The sequence below is a fragment of the Xenia sp. Carnegie-2017 genome, unplaced genomic scaffold (genome assembly GCF_021976095.1).
Source record: "Xenia sp. Carnegie-2017 unplaced genomic scaffold, XeniaSp_v1 HiC_scaffold_22, whole genome shotgun sequence".
Taxonomy (NCBI): Eukaryota; Metazoa; Cnidaria; class Anthozoa; order Malacalcyonacea; family Xeniidae; genus Xenia; species Xenia sp. Carnegie-2017.
In genome coordinates, this window is record NW_025813485.1 from 15,990,594 (window position 1) to 16,014,335 (window position 23,742).

The following is a 23,742-nucleotide window of genomic DNA, read 5'->3' on the forward strand; positions in this document are numbered from 1 at the left end:
GCTGAACAGGATCCAATCATAAAGTTATCTCACCTTAAACGATTGAAGTGTACCTTTCATCGTGAATTTTCTGTTTCATTTTATTTCAACGCTAAACAGAAAACATAAATGTTGTTAAATGTCTGCAAAAATGAAGTCAACGTAAAGAGCATAATATTCTTTATTGATACGACAAAATATTCTTATTGACCGTTGATAAAATGAGCTCTACTTACTGCCGAATCATCAGCTATATATTTCACTGAATGAATATAATTTATCTGCTCTAGCAAGTAAATAAATATAATCGAAGTACATCTAAACGAACGATCGTACATTAATTACTTTTTCAAATTTTTTTTATAAAAATACGTGCTTAGTTTCGCAATTCTGTTTTCTTCCTTAAAATATTTTAGTTTTATTTATTTCTATTTTACCCAGCTGACTTATTTGCGCAGTGATTAATAAATAAAACGATCATATACTCAGATACTCTGGTGATCATTCATCACATTAAAAAATAACACTATAGCTACATAAACATAGCACGAAGTCGTGCCACCATCAATTTGTTCAATTGTATGTTTAATATCAACTGATTAGAAAAGTGTAAACTTTTATTTCTATTCACAAAAAGAATAATGATCGTTCATGTAACAGATATATTATTTATTTTTGTTATAAAAATGCGCCATGGAAACCAAAAACTTAACGAAATGACATAAGGAAAACTTACTGCTTCGGTGAACGACTGAAATATAATGACCCTTAAAGCTTGAAAAAATCACAGCAGTTTCACGAACGATAGCGAAACTCGCTTGTTTAAATTTATGTGAGGATTTAGTGCGTGTTTTGCAGTAGCAATTAATGATGAGAACAATTGTAAAAGTACAAAAATGCAGATATGTCTGTTCGTAAATTAAAATATTTGTTATTTCATCGAACGAGCTTTTAACATTGTCATTGATCCATTTTCGTAGTAATTACAGAATGAAAAAGAACGAAAACCATGTCTGTCTGTATGCCAAATAAGGTTGTGCGACATTATGATACAGAGAAGTCACCTCTGTAAACTTGTCAGAAGCTAAAAATATTTCTTTTATGAATTAATTATGCGTAAAAACATAGAGACAAAGTATTTGAAACAACGTTAAACATTTCCTTTGTTGACACAAGCCACGACACAAACTTTTACGAAGTGGTACAAACTTCTTTAGTAATCAATAACCACGTTTCTATACTTGACTTTTAGCTGCGATGAATTACGGAAAAATTGCATCACTTATTGTCATTGATCGACATACTGCATGTTTTCGTCAATTATTTTTAAGCAAGAAAATATATTTTATCCATTTTTAACAACCAAAGTTACAATATAGTTTACAATACAGCTAAACAAATCGCATTTCATACCAAACTGGCAAGTTAAAGTAATACATTTACGCATAGTTTGTACTGCATTTTTCAGCCTTAATGGAATATTTAATAAGGTAAGAAGTCACAAAGAAATTCATCTGTACCGGAGAACCATTATTTTCACGTGGAACCAAGGATTTTACGAGAGACTAAGGACTCTTGCCTGAAATAACTGCGAACTCTACGACAAGACTTTCGGAATAAATTTCCCAAATATGAATGCGAGTTACGGTCGGATTTTTTAAAGTCGGTTTCGATGCAACTCGTTTTTCTTTCACAAATATTCTCAAAACTAGCTGTGTGGCTTTCACACAAGTTATCTTCGGCAAGAAGAACAGTCACTGCTCGTTCATTTAAACAATCTTCGCTCTCCAACACACAACTAGTACACTGTTCATCTTCGTCAATGAAGACACTATCATTCTCTTGAGAAATATCATTTGATGATGATCTTGTCTGTCGTTTTATTTTCCATTTGCTAGTCATCGTTTTTACTGATTCATAACGAGGTGAGAGTCGTTCAAATGGCTCGTCAATAACTGATTTCTCGTTGAATTTTTCAAGAAGAGTAAAGCCAAGTTGAAAGGCTAACGTTGCTAACTTATAAAACTCGTGGGCAAGTTTATATGTTTTGCAGTAGAAAACATACGCTTTGTATTGCGAAATGTGATTTTCTCTTGCTACGAGAACACAAGTCCTCGAATATGGACCGTCGTTTAAACACACTGTAATATCTTTCACTTGAGTTAAAGGGAAATTTACTAACAAATGATCATCGTCTTTACTTGAAATACCAATTCGTTGACTATCGATAAATACGACAACTTCTTTTGCATTTTTTAGCTTATTCTTATCTTCAGAATACAAGGAATGAATGTCGTAAATCAGACGCGCAATTTCGTAATCAGTTCCTTTGACTTGTGAGACAATTCCACAGCCCAAATATTGGGTTGCAATCTCAACTCCAACTAAGATTTTATCATTTAAGTGTAAACCTCTGTAGGACGAAGACCTACGCCGATCAAAACGCATCTTTAAATGATCCAGTTCAGCTTCCGTGCGTCGGTTAAGTTTGGAGACGAGATAGATGAATATTGAAGCAATTCACCGTTATGCACGTTACTAAGAAACATTTATCTGCTGTGTGTATGACTAAATATCAATTTATCATCTTTTTATCTCTGACGTAGTAAGAAAATAAAATAAAAATGATCTTTATTCATTATAAACTAATCTCGCATGCCTCGTCAGTGCAATGAGCAACTTATCCTGTATTCAATTTGCCTCGCATTTTTTTGTCTAATATAAATATTCAAGCATGACAAATATTCATTTACAGTTACCTCCCATAGCAACACAACTCAATTTAAAACACAGCCAATATAACCTTTGTCATTGTGAACTACCGCAACCGTTACTGACAATGGCTCTATCATTCAAACAAGGACTGATGCAGGAATCCGCCGCCATCTTAAAAAATAGAAACGATGAATGTACAAACTTCAAAGCAAAATTCATGTGACATCGTATCTCCCAATTTCTTTGATATAAATTTCACGCAAGCACCCAGTCTAGACCTGTAATTTTTTGTTGACAAATAAAGGTTCATGGCAAAGCCATTTATTGCAACCAATTCAAGTTTCTCTAAATTGACTGTGAATTTTTCTAGAAATATTCAAACGTAGGTTATAAAGATTTCGCTTTTTACATTACTTGTTTTTACATTCCCCGTTGGCGTTCCCTCCTTCAACTATCTTTCTTCTTTCAAAGTTAAGCAATAATTTGAGCTTGAAAGCGTTGTTTTGGTTTCTTTACTGTTTTTTTATAGAAATCAGTGAACTTCAGTCTTTACAGTTGCAATTTCTTTAAAGCAAATAGTGATAGGACTTTAATTGTTCCATTTCGCTACTAGAGAAAATTTCAGAACCTTGTTGTTAAAAGCGTTCCACGGGTTATTCATTACATCTTAACATTTTTCACGATCATTACATTTTACAAAATGAATAACTATATCATTTACAAAGAAGTAATTATCAAAAAATTGAAAGTGGTTTATATTCGGCCTGTTTGCAATTTGAAGACACCAACAGAGACTACAGATTACCCATATAGCGTTATATTAAAGAATATACATCACAGTATATGATTAGAGATATTTTCTGGAACATACTTTGCATCATGCATGAAAACAAGAAGGAAGTTATCTTTATGTAAGTGCGGGAATCTGCATAACAATACAAGAAATTTACAAACAAGACCTCCAATTTCAGGTTGGCTATGCCACATTTACCTGATCAAAAGCAAATAACTGTCATAATCTTTCACTGAAAAAATAATTTATGACAAAACATTAGCTTAAAAGTTTACAAGCAGAATTTCAGGTCTGCTTTGCCCTTGATTTCAAAATACCATTCCCAAACCACTACTAACCTTTCACACAAAACATGGACATGCTTTTCTTATTCATTCTAGAATTATTATTCATATTTTTTCGTAAAGCTTTAAGAACCATATTTAATTCTACATCATATTACATCATTAAATGAGAACATCATTTTTTTTGAATTGGAACAAATAATGTTCGAATGTTATTTCCAATAATTTTAACATCTCCTTGCAAGCTGCCAACATCAGCAACATGAGCAGCTATTTTTTCTATTAAATCTTTCTTATCATCTATACTTGAATTTTGTCTTCTACGATGAGAAACAAGAACCTTAACACTGTCATTTCCTTCTAAAAATTCAATAATTTTCCTCATTTTCATTTCCAGATCATGCTCAGAAATCTTCCCCGTTATTTTTATTTCCTTCGTCTTACTGGTCTTTACTTGTTTCTTTTTATCTTCTTTTCTTTTGTCAAAAAGTTGTTTTTGACTGAATAACTTGCAAATAGTTTCATTTTTATTATGTCCAACTTCGACAACCACACATTTTGATATTTTTCCTTTCTCCAAGGCGTTTGCTAAAGGTACAATACCCAAGTTTGTGCCGCATTTATCAATCAAACGCACATTCTTAGCTTGTATTGCATTGTTCATGCGATATTCTTTTGACGCTTTATGATTCGAATATCTTAAAAAGGTCGTACAGGATTGTATACTTAAAACATTGATAAACCACCTTGATCTTTACATTTTCTTTCTGCAAATGCCACAAGAAAACGGCTCTTGCATTTGAAATTTAGAGATCGTCGTATTAAAAGCTTTCGAAAAGAAGATATTCTCAAAAAACAGAACCGAACACCGTTCATTACTGGATAAACGCACGCAAAATTTTTACTATTTCGTCCTCTCGCACTGTCGCCATACTGTATTTTTAAATCGAGCTTTCGTAATACTTCATATAACAATACTGTACGGTCTAGATTGCTGTGATACTGGTCTGGGTGTCACTGGTCACGCGTTATGAATGTAATTGCAACATATATAACGGGTTTTTATGTTTTTTAGCATGTCTAGCGCCGGAAAGTCGTAAAATCATAAATTTTGGCTTATTTTAATTTATTGATTTTAAAATGTTTTTAACTGCTCAGTCAATTTGAAATACCCTCGATTATATTGATGGGACGTCTACTATTTTCAACTCACGGTCTTGAGTCTTTGTTATTTTGTAAATCATTTTGATGTTTGGCCGATCATAACTCGAGTGAAGCGAAAATTCATATCATACACAGGAATAAATACTAGTAATGCATATTTTAAGCTTGAGCCATTTATTCAAGGTTTAATCTAACCGTGTGTCCGAGAAAACTTTAACAAATAACATACTATTTAAATAGAACGAACTCGGGCACTTTCCCTACATTATATTAAAATAAAGTTATACTGTATACTGAATTACCAACGATTTTCTTTGGGGCAAGTAGATTAACATATTTCTTAAAGTGGAAATTTAAACTCAACAATTTATAGTATCATAACCTGTCTATTTATATACAAACGCAATTAGATTATGTACAACCACAGGAGGTTACAATCATTCCTGGGAAACGAGAAATTGTTATTTTCTTTGGTTCACTGTAATATAATATTGATAACGGCTCAAACTCGGTGGGGATGCAGCAGCCGCCTTTTCCAAGGTGACGATTTCGTAGAAATATGTATATTTTTTGATGTTTGCTTCCTGAAAATGCAGGACATATTCCAGCACAAGTGTGAGCGTTGTATGTTTGTGGATGCAAAATACTGGAGTAACCCAATTGTTGAAAATTAATAGTCATTGATTTGCGTGAACATAGAGAACTACTTAGTGAACGAGGAAAACGTGTTAATGTAGAAGTACGTAAAGGAAAATTATTAGAATTTTGCTTGATGTGTCCTCCCATAGCAGCCTTGCTCAACTTTTGCAGAGGTAAGGGAAAATAAATAAGCATAAATGGTTGTTTACGACCACCTTTTGCAATTGAAATAGGTTTTGAATCCGACAAATATTTGACCGACTTAACTTCAATAAAGAAGTTGATTTCAGTTTGACGAACCAGCTTAGACAGAATAGCCGAAGTTACATCAAATGTCAACCATTCGCCTCGTGAATTTCGCACAAAACGTGACCCAATTAAGCGCGTACTTAAACTTTTGTTTGTTATGAATGAAACATTGCTGATGAATTCATGTGACTGATAAAGATGTATGAAATACATATCGTGTGGATTTCGATCCTTGGATCTTCTTTTAAATACACGCAGCTGTATGGGACGAGCCTCTTTAACATTCTTTACACTTTTCAACTGAAAAGTGAACGCCATTGCTTCTTTTTGTAAAGCTTTGTTTTCTGAAAATAAATGGCCCATCATATAGTAAACAATACACTACGAACAGCTACAAGATGTTCTTTGTCAAAATAGATTTCGGACAAGGCAAAGAGACAAACCTTCACCGAAAATACATGAAATTTGCGAGAAAGAGGAGCGTCGCTTCTCCATTTCAAATAATTTCTTCACGTAGGCTGGAACGGTTCGCTTTCGTACATGTCTCGATGAAAGCGGAATACCTTGTAAAAACAACTCGGCAAAATCGTCTGGTAAGTTCTCATCACTGCTAGTGTCGATGTTTTTCAACAAATTGAAAAAAGTTAAAGCCAAAATGATACTAGTAATCATTGCCTTTAACTATGTACAAGTTTGAAGTAAAAGCTTCGGTTTTTCGCTCACGCATATGTCCCTTTACTTGCTGTCGAGGCACTTTAAAACCTATTAAACGCAACCTGATTGGTTAATTCGACCAAGAGAAAATTATTAAAGCCAAAGAAATCCAGAAAACGAAAACTTTTGTATAGAAAACAATATATCTGTGATGGTTGAATGCAAAAAAATGAACAGGCATATGAATATTAACTATACTCGAGACTTAAATCTTTAGTTTCACTCGAGTGCTTGTTTATGTCCAAAGTTATCAAGGTGCATGAATAATAAACACCAACAAAACCCAGAATAATATTTCTGTGTTATTTGTAAGAACACTGATGATTTACTGATCTTGTTGTCGGTTACCGTGAATCATTAGATTAATTAAATTTTATAATTAACGGCAGGTATGGCTAAAATTTTTCTTCATTTTTCCCTTGAGGATTCAATGCATGAAAACAAAACAATACATCACAACATCAAAAGCAACCTTTTTCGTACTAAAGTATGATATATATGCAATCTACAAAGGAAACATTTTGTCGTAACCGGTATCAATATAAATAGTTATATATAAGACATGGCTTCAGCGAACTGTCTTTCGTAATTGAATACAGAAATATGATATTAATGACAATTTTGGCCTCAAATAACAATCATAAAAGCCAAGAATAAAGTGCTACTTTGGGTCATGTTTTCACTTACGAAATAAACTCATGAATCGACTTTTTTGATAAACTTTCACTGAGATGTTTTACGCAAGTAGCGTGAAATGTTTTCGTAAGTGAAAATTTAGCGAATACTCCGAAGAATATATATTACAAAACGCCAAAGAGACAAAATTACGAATGCCTTTAGTGTCTGATAGCTTTATCATCTTCTAGGTATAGGTTCATGCAGACCTTGTTCAATTAACTTCAGATCCTCAAAATCCTGCCGTATAACACCAGTAAGATGCATTAAACCTTCCTGCTGCTTCTCAAGATGCTAAAATGAAAGAAAACTAATGTTTTACTACTTTCTTTTAAATACTGTTAACTTGTTGAAACTTTAGAAATAAAAAAGAAAAAACATTTTCATAAGATATTCTTAAGGAAAAGACCAATGTTTTTTCTTTTTTGTTAAAAATTAGTCATATTATATTAGTTCATTTTCAGTCATCTTTAATTAAGACGATTGAAAGTTAATTTATACCACTGATTTGTATTGTTAAAATTGCATTGAACGTTAAAGCTACATTATTAAAACAAACCTGTTTTAAATCCAACTGAACGGACTTCTCCAAAGAAAAACGACCATCAAATGAATTTCCCATTGCCTGCTGTTGAAGACGCAATTGTGCAACAAGTTCATTTAGACGACCCTAAATTAGAAGATAAAAATTATTAATGGCAATACTATCACTAAATAATGAAGTTTTTAGAAAGCGTAATTTCCCTCCTGTAGCAATAAATGACAATATTTAGTTAGAATAGCAAAGAAAATTCGTAGGTTATTTATTCATAAACAATACTGGTTTCATAAAAAATTGAATTTCAACAACAAATCAGTACATATACCTTAAAGTGAGTTGGTCCATTCAAAGAAGTTAACTGCGTCTCAAACTGAATTCTACAAGAAAATTTACACAGAATGTCAACACTTTATTTCGTAATGTGTTTCTCCGACAGTAAAACAGTCGCAGATTATTATATTTATGTAGATGTACGTAGGTCGTCTAGGTTATTAGGGTTTTATTGTTGTTGATGTTGACTGACGTTTCGGCAACCTTACCTTTGTCATCACTACCTCTATGGTTGTCGAAACGTCAGTCAACATCAACATCAGCATCAACACCAACACCAAAATCAACACCAACATCAACATCAACACCTACATCAACACCAACATCAACATCAACACCTACATCAACATCAACATCAACATCAACATCAACACAACATCAACACCAACATCAACACCAACATCAACACACCATCAACATCAACACCAACATCAACACCTACATCAACATCAACATCAACATCAACACACCATCACCATCAACACCAACATCAACATCAACACCAACAACAACAATAACACCACATCAACACCAACATCAACATCAACACCAACATCAACATCAACACCTACATCAACATCAACATCAACATCAACACCAACATCAACACACCATCAACATCAACACCAACATCAACACCATCAACATCAACATCAACACACCATCACCATCAACACCAACATCAACACCTACATCACCATCAACATCAACATCAACATCAACACACCATCACCATCAACACCAACATCAACATCTACATCAACATCAACATCAACATCAACACACCATCACCATCAACACCAACATCAACACCTACATCACCATCAACATCAACATCAACATCAACACACCATCACCATCAACATCAACACCAACACCTACATCAACATCAACATCAACATCAACATCAACATCAACATCAACATCAACAATCTTTCTCAGGACTCTACTAACTAAAACGATCTCCACTTACAAACATGTAACAATACTCTCGGGTTCAAACCATTGGAAGCAGATTATGTTGAAAACATATGAGGATGAGCATCACTACATTTTGAAAATATTTCTAATGAAGAAACTCGTATTGTAAAAATTGTTCTTACAAGAACGGGACTTTAAAAATAAGCATGTTTATGAAAAGTATCTAAATTAAATTTTGAAGCCGTTTTTTTCAAAAACTTTTCTCAAACTTCTTGATGTTTATAAACCATGATCACCTCAAATCTTCTTCATCTAGCTGAATAGAACAACCTGACTTTCGTTTTACTTCTTGTTTTGATATAACCTATAAAACACACATGACAAAAAGATCAAAAATCATCCAAAAGGTCGAGAGCATGGACGGTCGAAAAACTGCCAAGTCAAGTGAAATACCTTCAAAACTCTATGACTAAGATCAAGAAATCTTCGTTTATATTCCGTTAATTTCGTTAAAGTTTCCGTATGTTTTTGTTGTAACATGGTTATATCATCTGATAAAATCTAACAAAATATAATCAACGTGTCTAAATCATACAATTACATAAAACGTATGTACAATCCAACATTTGATATGTTATACGTACATACCTCTAAAGCATTTTGATGCAAAGTTGTTTCTTGTTGTTGAAATTTTATTCTACCTTGTAGTTGTTCAAATCCAAGAATAGGAACCGGAACAAGTCTATTTTAAAAAGCAACATACGAACACAAATTTAACTGAAGACGTAAATTTAACAAGTACACACACATAGAAAAAAGACAATAGAGATATTACATAGTTGAGAATTGATGCAATAACATACATAACCTTTGAGGGCTAGGGTTGTCTTTACGAGCTTGTTCCCATAAAATAGGATGAATACCTAAATAAGATATTGATAGAGATATATAGTTCATACTTTGTTTTGTCTGTCATATTTTAAAACGTGAAAATTCATAGCTACTGATATTTATTAAGAAATTACGAAAGAAACAGAAAGGAATACTTCTAGTTTCGATAGAGAACGATAAACAGAGATAAAACTGTTCGAAATGAGCTTGGATGAGAGATTAAAATTTTACATCACTAACATTTATTGTATTTTTGTTATTTATTATTACCTGAAGGTGGATTATTTAGATATACAATCAATTGCTCCTCTGTCAAATCAGCTTTTGCTACAACTTTTGATACTCCGAGAGAAGTTAATTGAGTCTATAAATTTAAAGAGATTAATATAAAAACGAGATATCGATAAGTACAAGGTGAAAAAAAAAACAATGACAAAAATTAGAGTCTGGAAAAATATTGAAATAAACAATACAAAAATACTCTTGCTTAAAAAGATGTACTATATTATTGGATGAAGATATAAACATTGAATTTACCCTTAGATTTGCTTGATTTAAGAAGTTTGAAACCTCTGAAGAGGAAAACCGTCGAGAATTACCCATGGCATCACGTTCCATTAAATAAATCACAACTTCAGTTCTGTCAAATGGATGAAAATGAAAAATGTGACAAACTCTAGTCCTTGAAAGCATCTAGCCTCTAGCAAATTGCACTTCACGACTGATTTTGCAGGCTGACTGCATCACTGCTTGTACTGAAGCTGGTTTAATTGTACTTTCGTTTGTTGTTCATTACATTTTTTGTATTGTAAAGCTTTAGGGAATCTTAGGGAATCAAAGCTTTAGAGAAATCTTACTTGTTCTCTGGCAAAGGTTTTACCTTTACTTATTTATTATTGCTGCCATAAACTTAAGGAAATCTTACTTGTTCTCTGGTAAAGGTTTTACATCTTTACTTATTTACTATTGCTGCCATAAACTTAAGGAAATCTTACTTGGTCTCTGGCAAAGGTTTTACATCTTTACTTATTTATTATTGCTGCCATAAACTTAAGGAAATCTTACTTGTTCTCTGGCAAAGGTTTTACATCTTTACTTATTTATTATTGCTGCCATAAACTTAAGGAAATCTTACTTGTTCTCTGGTAAAGGTTTTACAACTTCAACAAAAACAGCCAGGTTTGGTTTGTTGCCAAATAATTTTTGTAATGCTTCCACAAGGTGCTGTTGTTGGCTTTTCACTTCCTGGTCTTTTTTATTTATAGTTAGAGCAACTAATCCAGCTGAATCAGGTTCAGACGGTTTGCAACTGTATCCAACTGACTACAAGAAAAAAGGATATTACTGACTGTTTCTTTCAAGTCACTGACAATGAAGTGACACATTTAGCAAAAATTTTATTTGCGAAGTTAAATTTAGGTATAATTTCCAACGTATCAGTGAAAAAAGATGTCAAATCACCCCAATTTTATCGCTATTTAAAGTTAGCAAAAATGCTCCTTTTAATGGACCTTGTCCGTTGATCTAAAAGTCTGGAACGACTTACTTTTGTGACATCATGCAAGGGATTCCTCAATACAAGATACATATATACCAACTACCTTGGATGACGTCAGAATTTGGCTTCAGTGTGCGAATTAACGGTGTGCAATGTGCAATTTGCACATCATTTTAGCTAAAATGAAAACAATTGCACATCACTCTTTCAAACGATGTGCAAATATCAGGGGTTTTAACGAAAAACACTGTCGTAAATCATATGAATTTGTTCACGTTCAAAAATATTAATTTAACAATTAGCGCTATATAATAAATAACGTAATATCGATTAGATTATGCTTCTAAAGAAACACTTTTGTCAAAAAAAGACACATCGTTTTTTCTGAACTAATTCTCACACTGTTTGGCTTGCTCCAGACTTCATGCCAAAACAGACAATGTCCATTGAAAACTAACTTTAAACCTTCATAACAAGATAACGATTTGACCAAATTGAAAAATTTTTCCACTGATACATAGACATTACTCCTAGTTTTGATATCACATAAAAAAGTTTTTGCGGATAGAGGCACTTTAGAATTACACGAAACGAGAAAAAGAAATCACCATTTTGTACAAATAAGTAAAAAAATAAATTTCAGTGATGCATATTGAAATTTGTCCAATCACAAGACACTAAGGTACATAATTAATTTTTTTACATCAAAATGCACCAAGGAACATAAAATGGGAAATAAACAGGAAACATACATTCAACTTTATACCATCACACAATATAGAACAAAGAAGACATACTTTGAAACCCACAATAACAGTAAAAGCTTTTGCATACAAAATAGCACCATACGCCTATATTCCACCCACTCAATTAATGAGAATCCCCAGCATGATACAGCTTACCTTAAATTTACAGAAAGGATTTTCCATAGTAAAATTAATTGGATTCGAAATCTTGTTAAAATAACCTTGACCAACACCAAGGAATGCCTGAATTTGATTAAACTTTGCCATAATTGTGTCTCGATCATCTTCAAATACTTTGGGTACAGAGACAGCAGATAATAAGGCAGTTAAATCATTAGAATCTGGTGCCTGTAAGCTGTTTCCTGATGCTGCTCCTTAGAATAATAAATAAAAAGAAAGGAAATAATAATAGCCTTATATAAAGTACTTCTGTACAGCAATTATTGTCACATGAGCTCATTTGTAAATTTTTGCAAATGTCAAATCACTGTTATTCAAACATATTTGATACATAGTTATCTAATATAATTGTAATCTTTGGCAAGTTATAATTATTCCACATTATTAGATGCATGTATATGATCATCCCATAGAAGCTATCATCTGTCTTTATTCAAGTTCTAGCTTTTTTAAGATTATTCAACAAAACCTGTTTTTGAATTGTTAGATAATTAATTCTTGTTAAAAGTGATTTAAATAGAATTTATTCAAAGATCTCACAAAAATTAAAACAAGGTTGACATAGATTTCCAGGTTATTAAAAGTATGTACAATAAAAAATACCAATAAATGGTTCACTTTGTGTATTTTTAACCATACCTAGACTATTGGATGATGTACCAAATCCTCCAAATCCTTTTGAAGAGGACAAAGTGTTTGAACCAAGACCCCCAAACCCACCAAATGGTTTACTGTTAGCAGAGGAAGTTGCCAATGAACCAAAACCTCCAAACCCCTTATTTGCAGATGTACCAACGCCTGAGAATAGAGAACCAGTTCCTCCACTGCCGAAAAGACCTGACGATGTTGTCTTTGTTGACAGTCCAAAACCTAATCAAGAGAACATAAATTATTGTTAACTCAGAGTTGATATATGACAAAATACATTTACGGTACAGGATTGAGAAACTTAACAATTCATTTTGCAAACTGGTGCAATAATATTCAAGTAGACATCATGAAAAATAAGCATTACTGAAGTGAATTTAGTACCTCAAAAAGTATTACTTTAAACAGAATATTGAGAATGTCTACATGTGGTAATGTCTAAAACACATGGTAATGTCATGCTAAATTCATTCTTCTTGAAGAAATGTCCATAAAATGTTAAAACAAGGTATCAATGTCTATAATCCTTCCATTATTTCAGATTTGACTGACATAACCATAAGACCTGTCTGAACTGTTACTGACTAAAAATTGTCTGAACTGTTACTGACTAAACATTGTCTAAACTGTTACTGACTAGAATTGTCTGAACTGTTACTGACTAAAAATTGTCTGAACTGTTACTGACTAAAAATTGTCTGAACTGTTAGACTAAAAATTGTCTGAACTGTTACTGACTAGAATTGAATGTTAACTAGAATTTGTCCAAAGTTCTGACTAGACATTTAAAACTGTTACTGACAAACATTTCTAAGGTTATGAATAGACATTGTCTAAACTGTTACTGACTAAATTGTTAAACTTTGTGTATTTCTAAACTGTTACCTAGACATTGTCCAAATGACTGACTAAATTGTCTAAACTGTTTGAAGATTTCAAACTGTTACTGACTAGACATTGTCTAAACACTAAATTGTTAACTGTTACTGACTAGAATTGTCTAATGTTAACTAGAATTGTCCAAACTGTTACTGACAGATTGTCTAAACTGTTACTGACTAGAATTGAAACTGTTACCTAAACATTGTCTAAACTGTTACTGACGACATTGTCTTTGTTACAGTAGACATTGTCTAAACTGAACTGACTAAACATTGTTAACTCTGACTTGACATTGTCCAAACTTTCACTGACTAGGATTGTCTAAACTGTTAACTAAACATTGTCTAAACTGTTACTGACTAGACATTGTCAACTTAGACTAGAATTGTCTGCATTACTGACTGACATTGTCTGAACTGTTACAACTAGACATTGTCTAAACTGTTACTGACTAGACATTGTCTAAACTGTTACTGACTAAAACATTGTCTAAACTGTTACTGACTAGACATTGAAACTGTTACTGAAGAATTGTCAAAACTTTTACTGAAGACATTGTCTAAATGTTACTGAAGACATTGTCTAAATGTCTAGACATTGTCTAAACTGTTATGACTAGACATTGTCTAAACTGTTACTGACTAAGACATTGTCTGAACTGTTACTGACTAAAAATTGTCTGAACTGTTACTGACTAAACATTGTCTAAACTGTTACTGACTAGAATTGTCTGAACTGTTACTGACTAAAAATTGTCTGAACTGTTACTGACTAAAAATTGTCTGAACTGTTACTGACTAAAAATTGTCTGAACTGTTACTGACTAGAATTGTCTGAACTGTTACTGACTAGAAATTGTCCAAACTGTTACTGACTAGACATTGTCCAAACTGTTACTGACTAGACATTGTCTAAACTGTTACTGACTAAACATTGTCTAAACTGTTACTGACTAGAAATTGTCTAAACTGTTACTGACTAGACATTGTCTAAACTGTTACTGACTAGACATTGTCTAAACTGTTACTGACTAGACATTGTCTAAACTGTTACTGACTAGACATTGTCTAAACTGTTACTGACTAGACATTGTCTAAACTGTTACTGACTAGACATTGTCTAAACTGTTACTGACTAGACATTGTCTAAACTGTTACTGACTAAACATTGTCTAAACTGTTACTGACTAGACATTGTCCAAACTTTCACTGACTAGACATTGTCTAAACTGTTACTGACTAAACATTGTCTAAACTGTTACTGACTAGACATTGTCTAAACTGTTACCAACTAGAAATTGTCTAAGCTATTACTGACTAGACATTGTCTGAACTGTCACTAACTAGACATTGTCTAAACTGTTACTGACTAGACATTGTCTAAACTGTTACTGACTAAACATTGTCTAAACTGTTACTGACTAGACATTGCCTAAACTGTTACTGACTAGACATTGTCTAAACTGTTACTGACTAGACATTATCTAAACTGTTACTGACTAGACATTGTCTAAACTGTTACTGACTAGACATTGTCTAAACTGTTACTGACTAGACATTGTCTAAACTGTTACTGACTAGACATTATCTAAACTGTTACTGACTAGACATTGTCTAAACTGTTACTGACTAGAAATTGTCTAAGCTGTTACTGACTAGACATTGTCTGAACTGTTACTGACTAGACATTGTCTAAACTGTAACTGACTAAACATTGTCTAAACTGTTACTGACTAAACATTGTCTAAACTGTTACTGACTAGAATTGTCTGAACTGTTACTGACTAAAAATTGTCTGAACTGTAACTGACTAAACATTGTCTAAACTGTTACTGACTAAACATTGTCTAAACTGTTACTGACTAGACATTGTCTAAACTGTTACTGACTAGACATTATCTAAACTGTTACTGACTAGACATTGTCTAAACTGTTACTGACTAGACATTGTCTAAACTGTTACTGACTAAACATTGTCTAAACTGTTACTGACCAGAAATTATCTGTAGTTTTCCCTACATTAATAATTGTTAATCAGAAAAAGACAAGACCTAGGTTTAATCTGAAAACTTATCACCAATTTGGAGTATATGTAATGACTGAACTAAATATAGTTAACAAAATTTCATAATTATCATTTATCACGTTGCATTCTTTTTGAGCATTGTTTTTCCAAATTAACCAAAAAAACAGCTGTCTTTAGTCAAAAAGGGGGAAATGCACTATGCGTCAAAATGTTCTATGAGAACAGACAAACCTGCTGTTGCGGTAGTTTTTACTGCACCAAATGAAAACGCTGAAGTAGTAGTTATTGTAGGTATGCCAAAAGTCGATGTTGTTGTTTTATTGCCAAACAAACCACCACCGAAAGATGTCCCTGCGCTAAGAGTCATCTTTATAAATTTTCTAGATTAAAACTTGATGAAAATAATACTTAAAAGCGAATTTTTAAAAATTTCTCGTACGTATCTTGTTATCATTTTTTGTCAAGTATTCATTTTCGTTCCATAAATGAGCCTGTGATACGTTCATAGTTTGTCAGCGGTACGTATAAGTAACATCGCTTTCTTCTCTCTCTCTTCCCTTAAACTAAGAAAATGTAGAAGTAATCACATATTTGTACGATTCAGAAAAACTCATTTTTTTCCGTTTAGTAAATATTATTTAGTAAAATGAATAGAAATCACGAAAGAATAAAAGATGAAGATGATTTAGAAAAGTAAGAGTATAAAGCATTATATGCGCTACCATTTCTAAAATTGAATTGATGCATTCAGATTGTTATTGAATCAGAATTAAAGCTTTTTACATGAAAGTTGTTGATATCTTAGGTAAATAGTGTCTTGAAATTACGACTGCCAAAATTATTTAAGTAAAAGACAAAACAATTGACACTCCTTATGAAGTAAAGTTTATTCTAAACTTTTCGACAAGTGTGACATTTCATCATCAGTAGTAAATGTTTACTTTATACAGAGTGTCAAATGTTTTGTGTTTTATTGTCTTAAAGATTGTTGTTATATTTATTTACTACAACTAGGAGTCAACAATTATAGTTTGATACAGAAACGATACATTATGTGTTTGCACATTTCATACATGTTAATTGAGTCCAACTCATTTCTGTTGAAAGAATGTTGTACATTAGTGTGAATGTTGTCTTAAAAATTCCATTTCTGCCTCAGAAATGAAAGTATGAAATTGTTGATATTGTTGTAACTGTTTTTGTCATGTCTTTGTAGTTTTTGTTGTTTTGTATATCAATAGAGCAAAAATAAATTTAAAACATAGGAAAAGATAAGTATCAAGTATACTACAGTGTACTAATATTGATGGACATCTTTGAAGTATAAAAGCATAAAATATGTCACCAAAGCTTTGTTTATCTTTCTGTATTTTACATTAATTGTCACATCAATAAGTTTGTTTTTGTGTTAGAATTAATGTCCAGTCCAAAGTTTACATTGATCATGATTCAATATAATAGGCTGGCACTAGATGAAATTGTAAAAGAAGCAAAAAGAGGGAAAGAAAGAGCAGAAACAATGGGTCCAATGGGATGGTAAGTAATTTCAATGATTTGAAAAATGTAAGAAATATATAGGTTTTTGATATTTTGAAATAAGTAAATGTTACGTAAAAAAGTAGAAATATTTTGTAGAAATTTCTTGTTTTGTAATCTAAATTCTTTATTCATTTTAGGATCAAATGTCCATTGATGCCGACAAATAAAAGATTCTTAAAAAATGTTCTTAAGGGAACTTTGGATAACAAGAGATAAGAAAGCCAATAAGAGAAATTTTAAGAGGGATTCAAGCAATTTTTTACTTGATGTGAAGCATAACAAAGAAACAGACCACAAACAAATTAATGATAACATATCTGAGCAAAGTAGTAGCTCTAATAAAGATTTATCAGCAAGTATTTCAACGAGAAATTTGAAAACTGAATCATCTTACAGATTAAAGAGGAGACATAATGAAAGTAACAATATCACTCGTAATAATAAACTGAAATATAATAAAGAAAGTAAAAGAAGAAAATAAGCAAATAGACTACAATTAATGTTGCTCAGATGTTAAAACTCCACATTTTGTCTTAAGTTGTCTTGTCAAAAAAAGCAAACCAACAAATGAAACCTCGATCTTGGATTTTAAAGTTATTTAATTTATATATTTACACATTAAACTTATACATTTGGTTGGACCTTGTCCTCTCCTAACACTGTTCTATAAATATTATACACTATATATGAGATATACTTTATTATGACAATCTAATCAAACTCTTTATTGTTGACTGAATCATTTATGAATTTTCTTCATGATGTCAAAAATTTTCAACCACACAATTTAAATCAAGAACTTTTTGCAAGACAAATCCTTCATCTTCAAAACATTTCTCTGACCACAGAATCATACCTAAGCATCCATGTGAATCCTTTAATGATTTCTTTGAAAAGTTGGGAGTGATATGTGGATAGCATTGGGTTTTGAGCAACCCACCATTTAAATGAAAACTCATACATTGGCGATGGGAAAATATAGTCACATCCAAATCTAAATTACATATACATCAATTGTAAGTGGACAAGAAGCCAAAAGCAATATACTAATACAAATTCCCAAGATATAAATTTACATCCTTATCTAAAGATATCTAAAGATAATGATTAAACTTTTCAGCTTAGTAGCAAAGCTTAGCAATTGTTTAGTTGTACAACTAAAGCTTAGTAAGTTGCGGATGTAATAAATTTGAGTTAATTTTTTATTTAACTGATAGTAAATCACCTCACTATACCTTTTAAAAGGCAAATAATGACATAGCCAATGAAGAATGTAATGTGAAATGAGTTATAACTTCAAAAAAATTATTTTTATCCGGGACACCACCATAAAAATGAACTAAGGGTTGAAAATAAAATACTTTTCAGCTTCAGAAAAAATTTTTAAAAGATCTAGGTAAGTATATGTCAGCCCACAATAAACTCATGTCCCCTTTATTTCAATATTGAGATTTTAAGAAGTCTTAGAAAACAGACTACAATCATTTGGCAAAAGGGAGCTATCATTTCTAGAGGGACAACTCACAAAGAAGGTTCTGCCATATTTTTGCTGACTAATGTTGAAAATTTCCACAACTTTTCGATCTTTAAACTTTCTTGAGGCTGCACCCTGTCACATACACCTATGGTTACAATTTACTGATATTCTAAGCATCTCCTAAAGTTGAAACTGGCTTTACTAAACTGACATAGTTGGATTCTGCATAGTACGACTATTGGCAAAGATATTCCACACATATATATTTTCAATTCTGTCATGAATTTTATGGCCTATTTTTGTGCTTCCTGCAGATAGAATGCTTCTTATAAATTGAGCAACATCCAGAGCAAGTGAATGTTGAAAGAACATGGCATTTAAGATAAAGTTTGCACCACTTTCTAGTGAAAAGTTTAAAGAATGGAGACAGAAACTAGTGAATTTTTGTTCCTTTTATAAACAAATGATTTTAATTATCGCTACATTTATCAAAATGACATTTTCAAGTACAATCTTCCATAAAGTATAATTTTACGGGTGATTTTACTCATACTTCATTTGTCTCTTTTCATGGTAAATCATCTTCATTGCTGAAATCGACTTGGCAATAAATCATTAACAGTTACCTTAATATAAGTTGAGTCTGGTTTTACCAAATACACATCATAATCAGTTCCAAATTCAGCCAGAACCTGACGACATGCTCCACAAGGAGTTAGTCGTTTCTCAAGTACATCATAAGTAACTGCTATTGCTTTGAACTTGCGATAACCTTGACTCACAGCAGAAACTATAGCAGTTCTTTCCGCGCAACAAGTAAGCGTAAACACAGAATTTTCAACACAACAACCAGGGATGATTGTGTCATCATGACAAACCAGCGCTGCTCCAACGCGAACTTTAGTATACGGTGAATACGACTTTTCCTTCGCTGAATGACATTCTTCTATCATCTTTTTAATAGTGTTTTTGTTCATTTTTCCTCCTCCTTTGACAATAGCGAATAATCAATTATAGAAGCAAATGAAAATGTAATCCAGACAAAATGTAATCCAGACAAAAGAAACTAATACAATATCACTTATACCACGGTGCGCTAATCTCCACTTGTCATTACGCAATACATCTGTCAGTTGATCTGAATTGATCCCAGGAATCAACTCAAACTTCATTTAAATTTTCATTAAAAAAAATAAAATTGGGTGAAAGTGATTGTAAATCAGGTGTTCTGGAGATTTGCTTTAAAATTCATGTGACATCTAATTAAACCGGGGGAGCCATCAGGTCTGCTTGTGATATAAGATCTTAACATGCAGAGTCAGCATCTTTATAAAAACATTCATAACGGAGTTACTGAAAGGAAACGATGTTATATATTTCTTTACTTCTCTCATGATTTTTTACCTAATGGCAGTGAAAAATTTTTAGAAATGCAAACTCTTGTTTTGATAATTATTGATAACGTCACTGTGCCGAATAAAAGGTAAATTTCTTTTAATTGTGCACACTTAGAGCCACGTTGATTACTTTTGTTTCATTATTCTCTATGACAACATGAAAGAAACCGTAGTTTCTAGATGTGTGCAACAAAAGTCAGTTTCTAAGAACATTTTAATCTTCTTGTCTGCAGTCTAACTTTAAACCAAGTGCTCAACTACACTACATACAAAATACTTTATTAATACATATAGTAGAATGAAAAATGTTAAATAAAAAAATACATTTTTGCATCTCTTCATGCATCACAACAGCAAGCGCAATTATGAAAGTTACAAAATTTTAAAGAATTTCATGCATTTTCATGTCAATTCTTTGATCAGACTTGAATTGTTCACTCTGTATTTCTACATTTCTTTGGTATACGAAGTTTCCAAGTTAAAGTAAATTCTTCAATAAACAGAATTATAATTCAAAACTATGATCAATGACTATCGATTCATGAAATTTTTCACTTCGACATAAAAAAACAGCGGTACTTTCACTTTCTAAATTGATCAATAATGTTCAGATTTGCTATTTGGTGAATGAATGGTGTTCATTTACAACTTCAAAAGAATACCTTTTAGGTTCAGATAAAATTTATTAAGATCCAAGTAAGTATATGCCAGCCTACTATAAACCCATGTCCCCTGTGCATTGAATGGTTCGTATAAAATGAGCAAAAATATCTATAGCAAGTTAATGTTGAAAGAACATAGCATTTAAGATAAAGAGTAAATTTGCATTTCACTTTACTGAAATGTTTAAAAAAATGGAGACAGAAACTAGCGAATTTTCGTTCTTTTATGAACAACTGATTTTATTCATCACTTCATTATTCAAATCGATATTTACAAATTACAAATTTCCGTAAAGTATAATTTTACGGGTGATTTTACTCATACTTCGTTTGTCTCTTTTCATGGTAAATCATCTTCATTGCTGAAATCGATTTGGCAATAAATCATTAACAGTTACCTTAATATAAGTTGAGTCTGGTTTTACCAAATACACATCATAATCAGTTCCAAATTCAGCCAGAACCTGACGACATGCTCCACAAGGAGTTAGTCGTTTCTCAAGTACATCATAAGTAACTGCTATTGCTTTGAACTTGCGATAACCTTGACTCACAGCAGAAACTATAGCAGTTCTTTCCGCGCAACAAGCGTAAACACAGAATTTTCAACACAACAACCAGGGATGATTGTGTCATCATGACAAACCAGCGCTGCTCCAACGCGAACCTTAGTATACGGTGAATACGACTTTTCCTTCGCTGAATGACATTCTTCTATCATCTTTTTAATAGTGTTTTTGTTCATTTTTCCTCCTCCTTTGACAATAGCGAATAATCAATTATAGAAGCAAATGAAAATGTAATCCAGACAAAATGTAATCCAGACAAAAGAAACTAATACAATATCACTTATACCACAGGTGCGCTAATCTCCACTTGTCATTACGCAATACATCTGTCAGTTGATCTGAATTGATCCCAGGAATCAACTCAAACTTCATTTAAATTTTCATTAAAAAATAAAATTGGGTGAAAGTGATTGTAAATCTGGTGTTCTGGAGATTTGCTTTAAAATTCATGTGACATCTAACTAAACCGGAGGAGCCATTAGGTCTGCTTGTGATATAAGATCTTAACATGCAGAGTCAGCATGTTTATAAAAACATTCATAACGGAGTTACTGAAAGGAAACGATGTTATATATTTCTTTACTTCTCTCATGATTTTTTACCTAATGGCAGTGAAAAATTTTTAGAAATGCAAACTCTGGTTTTGATAATTATTGATAACGTCACTGTGCCGAATAAAAGGTAAATTTCTTTTAATTGTGCACACTTAGAGCCACGTTGATTACTTTTGTTTCATTATTCTCTATGACAACATGAAAGAAAACAGTAGTTTCTAGATGTGTGCAACAAAAGTCAATTTCTAAGAACATTTTAATCTTCTTGTCTGCAGTCTAACTTTAAACCAAGTGCTCAACTACACTACATACAAAATACTTTATTAATACAGATAGTAGAATGAAAAATGTTAAATAAAAAATACATTTTTGCATCTCTTCATGCATCACAACAGCAAGCGCAATTATGAAAGTTACAAAATTTTAAAGAATTTCATGCCTTTTCATGTCAATTCTTTGATCAGACTTAAATTGTTCACTCTGCATTTCTACATTTCTTTGGTAAACGAAGTTTCCAAGTTAAAGTAAATTCTTCAATAAACAGAATTATAATTCAAAACTATGATCAATGACTATCGATTCATGAAAGTTTTAACTTCGAGATAAAAAAACAGCGGTACTTTCACTTTCTAAATTGATCAATAATGTTCAGATTTGCTATTTGGTGAATGAATGGTGTTCATTTACAACTTCAAAAGAATACCTTTTAGGTTCAGATAAAATTTATTAAGATCCAAGTAAGTATATGCCAGCCTACTATAAACCCATGTCCCCTGTGCATTGAATGGTTCGTATAAAATGAGCAAAAATATCTATAGCAAGTTAATGTTGAAAGAACATAGCATTTAAGATAAAGAGTAAATTTGCATTTCACTTTACTGAAATGTTTAAAAAATGGAGACAGAAACTAGCGAATTTTCGTTCTTTTATGAACAACTGATTTTATTCATCACTTCATTATTCAAATCGATATTTACAAATTACAAATTTCCGTAAAGTATAATTTTACGGGTGATTTTACTCATACTTCATTTGTCTCTTTTCATGGTAAATCATCTTCATTGCTGAAATCGACTTGGCAATAAATCATTAACAGTTACCTTAACATAAGTTGAGTCTGGTTTTACCAAATACACATCATAATCAGTTCCAAATTCAGCAAAAACTTGACGACATGCTCCACAAGGAGTTAATCGTTTCTCAAGTACATCATAAGTAACTGCTATTGCTTTGAACTTGCGATAACCTTGACTCACAGCAGAAACTATAGCAGTTTTTTCCGCGCAGCAACTAAGCGGAAACACAGCATTTTCAACACAACAACCAGGAATAATTGTGTCATCATGACAAACCAGCGCTGCTCCAACGCGAACCTTAGTATATGGTGAATACGACTTTTCCTTTGCTGAATGACATTCTTCTATCATCTTTTTAAAAGTGTTTGGGTTCATTTTTGGGTTCATCCTCCTTCTTTGACAAGAGCGAGTATTCAAAGATCAAAGCAAAAAATATGCGAACGACAGCCGTGAAGAAAATAGTGATTTAAAGAATGCTATCCATACAAAAGAGACCATTACAATACCACAGACTGGTGGGAAAATTCACTTGTGATTGGGCAATACAAATGTCAGTTAATAAAAGGTTAATTTCTTTTAATTGTGCTCACTTAT

The 23,742-nt window shown here is 32.1% G+C and overlaps 4 protein-coding genes and 1 long non-coding RNA gene across 5 annotated transcripts; 1 reads left to right on the forward strand and 4 right to left on the reverse strand.

The window, feature by feature from the left end:
* Window positions 1-1,302: 1,302 nt before the first annotated feature.
* On the reverse strand, window positions 1,303-2,932 carry LOC124446378. The gene has a single exon (XM_046997221.1). It carries the CDS (start codon window positions 2,425-2,427, stop codon window positions 1,516-1,518), a length of 912 nt encoding a protein of 303 aa, XP_046853177.1. The 5' UTR covers window positions 2,428-2,932; the 3' UTR covers window positions 1,303-1,515.
* Window positions 2,933-5,092: 2,160 nt separating this feature from the next.
* LOC124446377 (bone morphogenetic protein 2-B-like) lies at window positions 5,093-6,872 on the reverse strand. The gene is made up of 2 exons (XM_046997220.1): window positions 6,267-6,872; window positions 5,093-6,167 (listed from the first exon to the last, which is right to left on the reverse strand). Exons 1-2 carry the CDS (start codon window positions 6,493-6,495, stop codon window positions 5,347-5,349), a joined length of 1,050 nt encoding a protein of 349 aa, XP_046853176.1. The 5' UTR covers window positions 6,496-6,872; the 3' UTR covers window positions 5,093-5,346.
* A 120-nt stretch (window positions 6,873-6,992) lies between these two features.
* LOC124446376 (nucleoporin p54-like) lies at window positions 6,993-16,359 on the reverse strand. Its single transcript, XM_046997219.1, has 13 exons — window positions 16,106-16,359; window positions 12,959-13,189; window positions 12,296-12,513; window positions 11,031-11,218; window positions 10,433-10,535; window positions 10,166-10,259; window positions 9,873-9,927; window positions 9,653-9,746; window positions 9,458-9,565; window positions 9,301-9,368; window positions 8,079-8,130; window positions 7,772-7,882; window positions 6,993-7,506 (listed from the first exon to the last, which is right to left on the reverse strand). The coding sequence occupies exons 1-13, from the start codon at window positions 16,239-16,241 to the stop codon at window positions 7,393-7,395; spliced, it is 1,572 nt and encodes a 523-aa protein (XP_046853175.1). The 5' UTR covers window positions 16,242-16,359; the 3' UTR covers window positions 6,993-7,392.
* An 81-nt stretch (window positions 16,360-16,440) lies between these two features.
* LOC124446999 lies at window positions 16,441-18,133 on the forward strand. The gene is made up of 3 exons (XR_006948574.1): window positions 16,441-16,567; window positions 17,336-17,410; window positions 17,551-18,133. It is a non-coding gene; the product is annotated as an uncharacterized LOC124446999 (long non-coding RNA).
* Window positions 17,995-19,993, reverse strand: LOC124446998 (cytidine deaminase-like). The gene is made up of 2 exons (XM_046997894.1): window positions 19,517-19,993; window positions 17,995-18,407 (listed from the first exon to the last, which is right to left on the reverse strand). The coding sequence occupies exons 1-2, from the start codon at window positions 19,865-19,867 to the stop codon at window positions 18,396-18,398; spliced, it is 363 nt and encodes a 120-aa protein (XP_046853850.1). The 5' UTR covers window positions 19,868-19,993; the 3' UTR covers window positions 17,995-18,395.
* Between the last annotated feature and the right edge of the window lie 3,749 nt (window positions 19,994-23,742).

What these genes read in the sequence shown, in the direction of transcription:
- LOC124446378 (XM_046997221.1), bottom strand. Translation starts at nt 2,427, where the DNA reads ATGCGTTTTGATCGGCGTAGGTCTTCGTCCTACAGAGGTTTACACTTA.
- LOC124446376 (XM_046997219.1), bottom strand. Translation starts at nt 16,241, where the DNA reads ATGACTCTTAGCGCAGGGACATCTTTCGGTGGTGGTTTGTTTGGCAAT. An exon ending in TACATCATCCAATAGTCTAG is followed by an intron (nt 12,514 to 12,958) that starts GTATGGTTAAAA and finishes TATTATTCTAAG; the next exon opens with GAGCAGCATCAGGAAACAGC. An exon ending in CTAGATGAAGAAGATTTGAG is followed by an intron (nt 8,131 to 9,300) that starts GTGATCATGGTT and finishes ATTTTCTTGTAG; the next exon opens with AATTCAGTTTGAGACGCAGT.
- LOC124446998 (XM_046997894.1), bottom strand. Translation starts at nt 19,867, where the DNA reads ATGAACAAAAACACTATTAAAAAGATGATAGAAGAATGTCATTCAGCG.
- LOC124446377 (XM_046997220.1), bottom strand. Translation starts at nt 6,495, where the DNA reads ATGATTACTAGTATCATTTTGGCTTTAACTTTTTTCAATTTGTTGAAA. An exon ending in TTCATGTATTTTCGGTGAAG is followed by an intron (nt 6,168 to 6,266) that starts GTTTGTCTCTTT and finishes ATTTATTTTCAG; the next exon opens with AAAACAAAGCTTTACAAAAA.